The following is a 12,632-nucleotide window of genomic DNA, read 5'->3' on the forward strand; positions in this document are numbered from 1 at the left end:
TAGTGAATAACTCGCTGGTGGTATCTTGGCGCTCAAAAGTGTGGCTCCAAGTGAACCCAGTCTGCCTCAAATTAATGCATGTATAACTTAAAGAACCGAAAGCCCGGATCAGCTGCGTGCACTCTCTTGTGCTTGCTTAGGTTCTCTGGCATAATGCTGGCATGCTGCGACTTGGCGACGCCAAGAAGCCAATATACGAAGATGCCATACTCCATCAACCATGCAAGGTCGTTGTCCCACCTCTTGGGTGATGGTGCGGTGTGATCTGTGCGCTCGTCAAACAAATCAACCACCTCCCTTCTATCACCTGACCCTACTCCCTGCACCTGGGTATAGACGGGAACGAGACTGCAGGACCAAAGATAAATATATGACTGGTTCAACTAGCACATAGCTAACACCGCACTGTACGCTGATGGGGAGAATGGAGGGGTGTTGCAAAGACGCGAGGAACGCGCGAGCCTCCATGAGCAACAAAAAAAAAAAAATAACCTCAGTATTTCGTAGCTTTATTTTCTTTTTGTGCTAGTTTGCGAGTAAGAGAGTAATAGAGGGAAGGGGGCAAAGTGCATGGCGTATTGCGTCCGTCTCCTTCCTTTCCCCCCTTGCGTAGTGAGGGGCAGAGCCGTATATAGGAAGAGTTAGGCCAGTCCATGATCTTGCTGCAGCAACGCCCCCCTACCAATGAGCCAATCAGCCCGCGGTGCAGAGCAAGAGGCGTATGTGCATGAACTCACGGCTGCTCCCAGCTGAGCAGGAAGAGCTGCCGTTTCCATTCGTTCGCCCAGCAGAATGCATGGGACCGACATCCACTATCGGTTCTTTCTTTTTATTTGGCAGGCTCTGGCAATGAAATGATATAATATAATTCCTCGGTGGCTTAAAAAGCTAATGAACTAAGTTGTCTACGTTTGAACACAAACTTTTATTGGGGCAAAAAAAAAAGATATGCTTGTAGCAGACAACGCGTACCTTCAACAGTGCTCAGCGCCTACAGTGTGTTGCACCAAAATGGCGGTGGTTTCCTCTTAGCTCCCTTCTTCCTCTCTCACTCCTTCGCCGCTCTCCTCCCTTTCCTTCGCTTTTCTCCTCTCCAGCACCTTCATCGCCCCACCCACTGGCCAGACTCTCCCAATATACGGCTCTGGCGAGGGGGATGCGTGAGCGGCGCCTAAAGATGCGTGCGAGCGGCAGCCACCGCGGTCAGGCCGCCGGAAAACTTTCTGAAACAAGAAGCGGTGCGGCTCTACGGCGACGCTGGCTCGGTGGCTCGACAGCTGCATGCCATCGGTAAAGTCGCAAAATTTCGTCACGAATGTCTGTCACTTTCTTTGATCACAAATATAGGTCGACCCTTAATTTTTGACAACATATCCGCGAAAAAAAAAAAAGGTAGACCTCAGGTATTTATTCGAATATAAGTCAACCTTTTTTTTTTTTGGAAATGTAGCCAAAAATTAAGGGTCGACCTCGAATCGTGATTAAAGAATTTCAACCTACATTTGCGACCAAATTTTGTGACCCTACTGGGGGCATTAAGCTATCGAGTCACCGAGCCGCCGTCGCTGTAGAGCTGCACCACCACTTCTTGTTTCAAAAAGCTTTTGGTGCACGAAAACAACTGAAACAGCAGCAGCTGACGGCCCGCCCGCGGGGCTCTCGCGCACATCTCTTGGGCATTGGGTTTCGCCATGGTACCTGTAGCATTCCCCTTGCTTGGCAAGGGGGCAGGGGAGGGGGGGAATGCGATGCGCCATGCTCTTTGCCCTCCAACCCTCACAAACGTGCACAAAAAAAAAGACACACCAAAAAACGGAGGTTACTTTTGTTTGTTGTTTGCGGCGGCTCGCGTGTTGCTCATGGCGGCTCGCGGCGTTGCCAGCGTTACTTGTGTCTTTGTATTTGGTCTTTCGTCACTTTGCCAGTCTCCACCTTCTTTCATTTCTTCTTGTCGGCATTTTACAACAGTGTCAGTGAGGTATTGTTGCGACTTTGCAAGGATGTCTGCCAGGGTGACGAAGCTTCGGACGACGATGACACGTCCAAAAGTTCTGACGATGATCAAGTTTTTGGCATCGCCCTGTGATTAAGCTGAGAGCTGTAATTAAAGGTTTGTTTGTTTCTTTTGTCCAAACTTTCCCCTGTTCCTAAAAAACAAAAAACAAAAAAAAATCGTTCAGCCTTTTTACTCTCGTGAAGAAGAAAGACCAGCGGAGCTGTACTCGATACAGTCTGTGCTTCTTCTTTGTCGTCGTCTGTTTTTCGCGCTGTTTCCTACGATGAATTCCCACCAACGCGCCCAACTATCCATTCTTCTATTATAGCTGCAAAGGTTGGCGCCATCTACGAGCGACGGTGGCAACCATACTGGTTGTGCGCTTGCCGCCGTCGCTGTCCAGAGGCGTTTTTGTTGACAAGTGTTTTGTACCGGAAACATTCCTTGGGAACCTTGCCCTTACCAGCTCCGCTGTAAAAAACAAAGTCAACCTATATTCAAATTTTTTCCTTTTTTGGGGGGGGGGGGGGGGGGGGGGTTCAATATTGGGGGTCGGCCTACTTTTGAGTAAATAGAGTATATTTAAATAAATAGGGCAGCTAAGAAATTCATAGCTTACAAACATCCTAAGTGGAGAAATCAGTGTTCATGAACAGATTCTTAAAGGACACATGCAAAGGAAAAAAACATTTTTTTTAGACAGCTTAGATGGAAAAAGGATGTCATAAAACGATTTTACAACGAAGAAAAAAAATTTTTTAGAGCTATATTTACGGCGCTATACGAATTTGTAGTTGGCGCTCGCGGGAGCCGCCGCTAATCACGTGGTAGGCCCGCGCGCCGCCGCGCTGCGTCGCCGCCGCACGCTGAGCGTTGTGCGAACGCCGCTTCAACGTGTTTCTCCACGCCGCCGTCGCCGCCGCCGCACAAGTTCGTCTGCTTCGGGGCGCCGCCGCCGTCGTCTGACCGGCGCACAGGTCTATCACGTCTGCTTGCGCTTTTTCAGGAGTTTCCTTTGGGCTCTAAAAGTTACTTATTCATCTTAGTTTTTTGTTTTACTTCAAACAAAGATGAATAAGTTACTGTTAGAGGCGATAGGAAGCTTCCGAAAGAACGCAAGCACCACGTGATAAATAAAGACCAGTCACGTGATAAATACAGACCACTTCTCCGCGGTGCCCGCGGGCGCCAACTACAAATTCGTTTTGCGCCATAAATATAGCTCTAAAAATTTTTTTTCTTCGTTGTAAAATCGTTTTATGGCGTCCTTTTTCCATCTAAGCCGTTCAAAAAAATGTTTTTTTCCTTTGCATGTGTCCTTTAACTGAGAGGAAGCAAACAGAAAAGGTGAACTTCCTATGTCCCGATCACCGCGGGAGCGGATTCTTGCTATGGCGACAGTGTTTTTGGCAACACAAATCTCCAACCGAAGCTCGGCATGCTTTGAAACACACAGATCTTTTGCATCAAAACAAAAGTGGCAGTCTTTCCGTCAACGCTTGTTTCGGCACCGTGTCCATGCAAAGACATGTTGAAGCTAGCATGACCTAAGGGCACCAGAATGTCCAACTTTACTGGAGCTGGACTGAGGCAGGGGACACACGAGCAATGAAAATGGGCGCTGCGCAGCAGCAGCCATTGTAACCTGTGCTAACATCCCTACGTCATATTCTCGCGGTGTCATATCACTCGGATCTGGTCGATGCAGATAAATTTGCGCGGTGCGCCTGTGGTGCGCCTTGCAGCAAGTGGTGAGTGGTGCGCAGTGTCCACTTTCACTGCTTAAGTATGCCCTGCTCAACAGCGGCGGTCGCCTCCTACAACCTCAATTGCGGCGAAGCCAACAGAATTACCATTGTTGCTAAAGGAGATAGCCCACACAGCTCATGTGAAAAGTGACACACATGAAAACAAGTCGCAGCAGCATTATTTGTTGTCTTGAGGATGCAGGTGAAGGCCAACATGCAGGAAGATAAGTTTGAACTACAAGAGTGGCAGCAAAAGCCACCGTGAATACCTGATCAGAATTGGAGTGGACATGCACGCGTTTTGATTCAAGTGCTGGAACAATGCTGTTGAGCTGTGCCTTGGTAACGGCATTAGGACCAATCTTTTACCACCTATGACATGAACACCTTGTCACTAGACAACTGGAACTCGATGCTGACATACCAGTTGGCAGAGCAAGGTTAGATAGGCATCGCGTAGCTCTCAAGGGACTAGCGCAATACGTGTTGACATTTCTAGCGCTGTCATGTCGGAATAAAATTAGCCTACTAAAAGAAACAGTGTATGTATCACATGGTGTGAAGGTAATTCGCGACTCCAGCAAAACGGACACCAGTAAGTGGGAAAATCGGGAACCAGCCGGACCAGGTCGCTTCCCGCCGTTCCACATCTCTGGTGTCTTTCGCGGACACGTTACGGTGGCTAGAAGGGGGAGGTGTCAGAATCGCCTAGCCCGCGCCGTGCAAGGAGGCGCGCTAGTATTTCATGACGATGAGAGGTGGCGCGCGCATCGACCATGAGGCGCCCGCGCGAGCCAGAGAAGGCACTGTGGCATTTTGACGAGAGATTCATAGTTCGCAACTACACGCACGTTATTAACGGCGAGACGGTGGAAATTCCTCGTGGTCGCCCTTGCCTGACAGCCAATGCAATCCCAACTTTGTTTCCGAACATCCCCACGTGCCTGTCGAAGAAACTGCTGTCAAAGAGGAAGTCGGTGACGTCCAACGGCGACATGCCACGAAAGCAAAAGAGGGACGACGTCATTCGTGAAGACAAGCGCATCGTTGCAGCCAACATCACACCAGTAACGCAGCCCAGCACCAAAGAAAAGTTGGAGAGCATGAAAGAAGAAGATTTTCCAAGCAAATACCGGACTAAGCACGCGATCCCAAAAGCACCGAACGTCGTAGCGTTTTCAGTGTGTGCACCAAATGGTGAAACTCTCTGCTTTCAGAAGCTGCTTTTGTGCTGTACTAGCGAGACAAGTATCCACTGCACCGCATACGTACAGGGATCAGTGGTGACAACTGTGGATGTCGACAGCGCTGATGCTGTGAAGGACCTGCTTTCGCAGATAAATACCCTTGTTCCTTGTGAGGGGTTCGAGATGGTGACGAGCATTGACATGATGCAAACAAAAACAGCACAAGATATATGCTGGCAAGCTTCACAGTGTGAAATGTGGTGGAGTTTCGCAAAATGAAAAGCGATGCCTGCAATGCAAATATCTATGCAGGTTCCTGTTGAACCAGGCTTCTTACAAGAGCACAAGAGCAAAACTGACCCGTGTTGAGGCATCACGAAAGGTAATTAGAAAAAATGCGCAACTTCGACGTCAGAAGCACAACATTGCAAACCTGAAGAAAGACATTGAAAAGATAAAGACAAAGAATGAGTCCACCAGTACCGCTAGTTTTGAGCGGAAGATAGAAGGACTGTCCGAAAAGCAGCAGCTGCGAAAAGCAGCAGCTGCAAAAAGCAGCAGCTGCAAAGCTTCAACGAGGAAGGGGACCAACGGTATGAAGTTTGATCAAGAATGGATACTTGAGTGCATTGTCATGCACATGAAGAGTCCTTGACTGTACGAGCATATTCGAACATACAAGCTCGTGGTAGTCCCAAGCCCTCCGTGCCTACAGACATACGCCAAAACCTACAAAAGCAGCTTTGGCTTCATTGAGAAGGTGTCTGCAGCAATAGCCAAGAAGTCAAAGGACATCAATCCATACCGGCGACACGGAGGGCTTCTTTCTTGTTGATGAAACGAAGCTTTCAGAAAGCCTGATGTTCAACAAAAAAGGACTCATCGATAGATTTGTTGACCTCGGCAGCTACAGCTCCGCGGGTCAGGAAGGTGTCACTTGCGACAAGGGCTTGTGGTACTGTTTCAGCCGTTCACAGGAAAATGGCAGCAGATCCTCGGCGTCTTTGGCGCACGAGGTAATGTGAAGGCAGATGTGCTGTCCAGAATCGTTGCGGATGCTGTGATTTCTGCGGAGAGGTCTGGACTTTTTGTTGATTTCATCACATGCGATGCCGCCTCCTGGAACAGGAGTATGTGGAAAATGTTTGGTGTCGCCGGGAAGCTCACGAAGACAGTCTGTAAAGTTCAACATCCAGTGGACCCGAGCCGGTATCTACACTTCATTTCAGACTTCCCGCACCTTGTAAAAAGTGTGCGGAACTCTATATCTTCAACAGGGCTTCAGACTCCAGATGGACGAGTGAGCAGCGAATTCGTAAAAGAAGCATGGAAGTGCGACAGTGCAAGTACTGTGCCTCTCAAAGCAATGCCGCACGCAACAATGGCTGTTTTTCAGCCGAATGGATTCGAGAAGATGCGAGTGAATCTTGCATTTAGATTCTTCAGTGACGAGGTACTGAGGGGCCTTTATGTATATAGACATGAAGTGGAGAGCCGTTATGGGCCTGGGAGCCCAGTGGCCACTTCATTGTTTGTCGCTATGCTGAGGGACCTCATCACTTCCATGACTTCAAAGGCACCGCCGAACTGGTTTGAGACCAGAGATGGAACAAGTCAAGCCCATCAAGAGGTTTCAACAATACCTTGACAACTGGGAAGCCACTGTTGGAAAGCTGGGGCTTTTGAGCCAAGCTACAGCTGAAGGCTTTCGGGTGACTCTTGCAAGCACACTCTCGCTCCTGACATACGTGACAAAGACTTTGGGATTCAAGTATTTGATGACCGCACGTCTCAGTCAGGACTCCATCGAGAACCTGTTTGGCATCTTGAGACAGATGTCAGGCTGCAACGACCACCCCACGCCGACGCAGTTCTTGATTTCAGTGAACTGCCTGAGCTTTTACAGCTTAGCACGGTCACCCACAAGCGGCAACATTTTACAAGGACTCTTAAACAGCCTTCTTGATCCTCGCAGCAACTCTGACCCGGCAAAACTGCAAAACAAGCTGGCCGATCTCTTGGATGCGGACTACTTGAACGAGGCTCATGAGATGATAAAAGCATGTAGTGCATTGCCAGAGCACGGTGACACGGTTGCATTAAAAAGCGACTCTCGGATAACCTACTATGTTAGTGGCTATGCTGCCCGCAAAATGTTGAAGAAAACCAAGTGCGAAGAGTGTTCGAGGTTGCTTCTTCAGCCCAAGGATTCGCCCTCGCTCCCAGGGGAGTCGTGCCTGACAAAGTACATGGACAGGGGAGGCCTTCTTTACCCGTCCCAGGCACTCAAGGACCTAGTTGAAATAATGGAAGATGGAATCACATACTGTTTCACCTTCAATAAGTTGAGGGCGAACAGCGTAAGGTATCTCCCATCTCCTGCCTCTCCAAAAACAGACTGAACTTGGTTGGCTGCGCAGAGCACACTGTCGAAGTGACAAATCATGTTATTCGTTTCTTTGTGCTTACTAGAATGCATTTCCTTGTTGCAGCTCAGAATGCGTCCAGACAAGGCAAGAGGGACAAGATGAGGTACCTCAAGCTGAGGCATACAATGTGATCTCCGTTTCTGGTTACCGTACAAACTACTTTCTGTACTTTTTTTTTTAATATTGGTTGTTTTTTAAATAAGTGAGGATACAGGTTTGAATATTCAAATGAAGGTGTTCTTTCTATTTGCTAAAAAATGTCAGATATGGGCCCTTGTGGCCCATATTTTCGAGCATTGTGCAGAGAGACATATTCGTGACCAATTAATTTCGCGGATTCTGTGAACAACATAAGCAATTTGAGTGGGTTCAGGAAATCATCAAAGTGTCTTAATTGTCCTGGTGCCTCTGTCGCTCGTTATTTTAGTCACTGTTGATGTAACCAATGTTAATGCCTAAGCCAGCCTTTATAGTTAGGTAATTTGTGCGACAAGCGTTGCATCACACAGCATCCCTAAATAAGCTCAAGGACTACTTACGAAGCACGACGGTACGTAGGTTTTGGAGATCTCCAAAAGCTTCTTTCTTTCCCCCGGACCCACACCAGCTCAACCTGAGGGCAAGGTCGTGCCTCACAAGGGCACAGAGGATCCGGCGTGTGGTGTCCTTTTCGTCGTTGCCCCCAATAAGGGCTAGGTGCTGGACCTGTACGAAACACAACCACCATGAGACCCAAATTCAGACAGATCTAATGAAAGGAAAAAGCCATGTCAAGGTATAATCTCGTACATCGCCCAGGAGCTGGCAATTTATGATGGGTGACTGTACCAAATAGATAGTCAAAAATCCCAAAAAATAGGTTTCTTAGCCAACCTGTCAGATTTATTACCCAAACCATCCCCTTGGCTGTCTACTCTTTTCAAGGGTGGATAGAGGAACAAAAACAAAAAATTCACAGGAAAAAAAAAAACAATAGGTAGAGCACAAAAACAAGTCATACACAGAGGTAGTTCGACATTGTACCACGAGTCAAATAAACGTCGGACATGTTACATCATAGGAAAACCTTTTTCAACAGTATGTCTCAGCACATTTAGAGTGTCCACAGGCACTCCAACAGAACATTTTCAGAATTTTGGTTTTCCTTGCACACCACAAAAACGGGATATTCAGGGTGTCTAGTAAATTATTCTTTTGAAATTCCCCGACTTTTCCAGGCTTTCCCTGACAATTTCAGGTGAAATTCCCTGACCACTCTAGAGGTGGTTAAATATATAAGACCATTACAACACAAGGCATTGAGCACTGTGAGGATCATTTTGCACAGGCTTAATCCAACTTGCATATACCGAAATATTTGGGTTCGTCCAGTCCGGGTTAAACAAGCACTTTCTTGCTGCTGACATCGTCAGTGAAGAGGCCACTTCCGGAAACACCATGAAAACACGACGCTCAACCACACTAGTCAATAACCAAATGGCAACATGGCCGCCAGACGCACTTTCGGATACTTTCGGCTGAAGGCTTGGATTGGAGTCTGCGGCTTTCCCATTTGTTACCATATCTACTACAAGGAGGCTCTAACTGGATCTAGCCTAGTGTCGCGCCCTCAATCCAATCCATTGCTTCGACTGGATTTGTCGGTTCTGTTTGCATTGGGCAGCACACTGTACATCGGGGGAGCAGAGCTCACGCCTCACTCTAAGCAGAATTTATTGCCTATATTTCTGCCCCCAAGTCTTCAAGTCTTTGCTCAGGGCACTCGATGGCCTTTCCGGCTCATTTTGCCTGACTGGGCTCGCTTTTTGACAATTTCCCCGACAATGCCCCGATTTTTCTCGAAAATTAAAATTTCCCTGACAATTCCTGGTTTTCCCGGTCACTAGACACCCTGCATATTATGCTAAAGAGGCTTCAGGAGACTACACGATTTCTCATGATTTCTGTCTGGTATGATTGACCACTAAAATAAATGTGTATATAGTAAACATCAAAGCACATTGATTATACCGGTAAAGTTGGCAATAAAGGTTTTCCAATCCAATCCAATGCATGGCCTGCTGTCTAATGTTCATAACTCCCACCCTTCTTTTGGCAACTTTTACAGCGGAGCTGTTAAGGGCTAGGTTCCTTAGGATCGTGTCCGGTATGTCGACACAAACCTGCCTAGACAGCTACCGCCATATATAAGCGACGGCGGCAAGCACACAACCAGTGTGGTTTCCGCCGTCACTCGTAGATGGCGCCAACCTGTCGAGCTATAATAGAAGAATGGATAGTTGGGCACGTTGGTGGGAATTCATCGTAGGAAACAGCGCGAAAAACAGACGACGACAAAGAAGAAGCACAGAGTGTATCGAGTACAGCTCCGCTGGTCTTTCTTCTTCACGAGACTGGAAAGGCTGAACGATTTTTTATCTTGGAATGGTACAGCTTCAAATATACTGCCTTCTCAAACGTAGTGTATGGCTTTATATATGTAATCTTATTTTTATTAAACATTATAAACCAGGGGTGGCCGTTGTGGACACGAGTGAAGAGCCATAAAAAAATAACCATTTCAAGAGTCGCAGCAAAAAGGTAAACAGGAGGCATTATACTTGTTTAATTCCTTTCACCTCACTTATAGCCACAGCGAATTCCAGTCATAAAGCAGCTGTTCATCACATTTCTTTGTTACGTGTCCCCATTTGTGAAACAAGCACCTTGAGGTTGGGCTGCGAAAACACAAACTGCCCTTTCTTTTATGTCTTTTCCCTTGTGGTCTTGGGGAGGGGGCGAATTGACATACCAGGGAGCTGCGAGCCATACCTGCACGCGTAAAGAGCCACAGGCAGCTCACCAGCTGAAATGTGGCCACCGCTGCTCTGTGCTGCCATCCCAAAAGTCAAAAACCCGCAAAATAAATTGCGTAAAACTGCTAGATTTCAGGTGCAGGGCAAAAATGACCTTTTAACTGAATTTATTGCTACAGAAGAACCCTGATCACGCAACCCCGGCTCCTGCGACGTCACGCATTGTACGACGACTTGGTGCAGACCCGGCCGCACCAAGTCTTGAAGTTTAAAATCCTGAACTGGTATCGAAGTTTAGAATCTTAAACTAGTACTTAAATTTAGAATCCCATAGCCTCCATTTCCTTTTTTTTTTCTGAATTCATGTGCATAGTTTACCGGGCCCACTCCATTTGGCAGACTTGGAAAACAAAATCATAAATTCATGCACAAATCAGTTCGAAGCATGTCTCAAGGTTTTGCCATAGGGTGTGTTCAGATATGGACGGTCATGGTGGTGTCATGCCTATTTTTTGTTTTCAGTCATATTTTTATATGAGGTAGCTAAACTTGTCCAAATAATGGGACAGACCTTACTTTTGCAAGATACTTCCTTGTATTCGTGAGAAGAATCGCATTCGAGAGAAGGTTGAAAAAGCGATTTTCCCAACTGCGCAATGACGCAACTTTGAAGGCTGGAGGACTAAAGCGTGCAGCTTTGTACACAGTCAACAGTTTTTACGTTTACTGCAGGCATACTTTACTACCAGAATTAGTTCCAGTTAACTTATATGACCATATATTTCAAGGGATATAAAATGCCAAACTTGGCTTCTCGAGCAAATCTTACATAATGAGGCATTTTTCGGCGAATTTTTAAGTTGCTTTAAATTTATATTCTAAAGCTGAAACCTTTTGCATCGAGTGTTTAATGCTTTGTGAACTTTTAACAAATTAATTAGCGTTCTACAGTTGGAAGCGTTTTCTGCACTGTGCTCAGAAATTTCGTCAAAATGGAAAAAGTCAAAATTTTGCAATTTTTGTGTGGCAATTAAAAAAAAATAACCATTCTCGATTTTTTTTAAAATTTACCCGATAGGCCGTTGATGACCAGTAAATACAAATCTGCAAAGACATGTTGCATTATATTGTTTGAAAACATCAAAATAAATGCGTAACTAGGTCGTGGTCGCGTCAGTTTCTGCTGGGGCGTTTCTGTCTTAAAGGCCCATGAAACGAATTTTGGGCTGGAATAAATCAATTTATATTGGGATGCTACTAATAGCACATCGCTCAGTGGGCCAAAAGAAAAAAGGTAGAAGGTCAAAAGCCTGAGTTTCGGTACGAAAATTTGAAAGAGACAGCCAAATGTGCGCTCAGCGCTATTCAGGTCGCTCCAAGATCTCTTGAGACGGCTCATCCGCAATCAGAAAAGTCATGATCTATGAGTGGGTCAAGGGTTGCAAGAGAGTTATTGATCTGGGGAATTCATTTATGAAATCCCAAGAGGGTCATAGAGTGCAAAAACCTGCAGATGTTTATTTGCAATTAGAACGCTCTTGGTGTGAATCAGCCAGCGCTGCCACGTATTGCTGTAAGCCGTCGCACGCGCACAGGTTCGTGGTTCACTATAAACGGAAAATAAAGAAAGAACTGACGATCAGTCGACCGGCCTACACCGTGGCGAGGTCTTTATAAACAGAAAATAAAGAAAGAACTGACAATCAGTCGACCGGCCAACACCATGGCTCTTGCCAATAAAGAAGACGAAACGCAAGTTTTAAAATAAAGGTAGTTTAAATAAAACAATGATTTAAATAGAAACAGGAATAATATAATGGGGTTCACAAGTAACGAAACGTGGCAACAAGTAGCCTCAGCACTTCACCCTGCCTGTGCACGGGCGGCAAAATGCAAAAATACCTAGCGAATACACAGAAGAAAAACAATTACTAGGGAACTAAAAGCTGAAATCCTAAAATCCTGAATTACTACCAACCAGGGCTGGGCAGTATAACGATACAAATGTATCACTATAGTATCTCGGAGACACTTTCAGGTATCTGTATTTCTGTATCATGATACATTTAAAAAATGTATTTGTATTTCCGTCACCTCGACAAGAGAGGTCTTGTGTATTGACCTTCGCACACCATACCTTCACCAAGAAACGTTTGCGCGTTGCAAGCAGCCGACAATTATTGCCCACCTTGCTAGTCTTCTAAAACGTTTGTGTCGTGTGCCTCCCATAAGAGTGCAATGTCGTACAGTATTGAAAACTGCAGTCACAAAGATGTTGCCGACATTGTGCTCACGACGATTGCCCAAACGGCGGCAGCCGCCACAGCCTGCAGCTGCAGCAACTGCCATTTTCTAACAGTGCTCGTTTTGGCTTTAGCCAACTTCTCGCGCATTGCGAATCCTCTTTGAAGGAGCACTAAAACTCTTTGCGTATGAATGCAATTTCCAAAAAATGATGTATGATAAAATAGTGCACG

The 12,632-nt window shown here is 46.3% G+C and overlaps 1 protein-coding gene across 1 annotated transcript in view; it reads right to left on the reverse strand.

The window, feature by feature from the left end:
* LOC115317165 overlaps window positions 1-12,632 on the reverse strand; it is a gene marked incomplete at its 5' end in the record, with an annotated part of 30,417 nt that overhangs the window by 15,079 nt on the left and 2,706 nt on the right. Inside the window, one exon of the mRNA XM_029976756.4 lies at window positions 7,900-8,065. Within this exon, the coding sequence (XP_029832616.4) occupies window positions 7,900-8,065 (166 nt within the window). The remainder of the gene's footprint in view (window positions 1-7,899; window positions 8,066-12,632) is intronic.

This window comes from Ixodes scapularis, unplaced genomic scaffold, assembly GCF_016920785.2.
Source record: "Ixodes scapularis isolate PalLabHiFi unplaced genomic scaffold, ASM1692078v2 PGA_scaffold13__105_contigs__length_92229423, whole genome shotgun sequence".
In the NCBI taxonomy this organism is placed as follows: Eukaryota; Metazoa; Arthropoda; class Arachnida; order Ixodida; family Ixodidae; genus Ixodes; species Ixodes scapularis.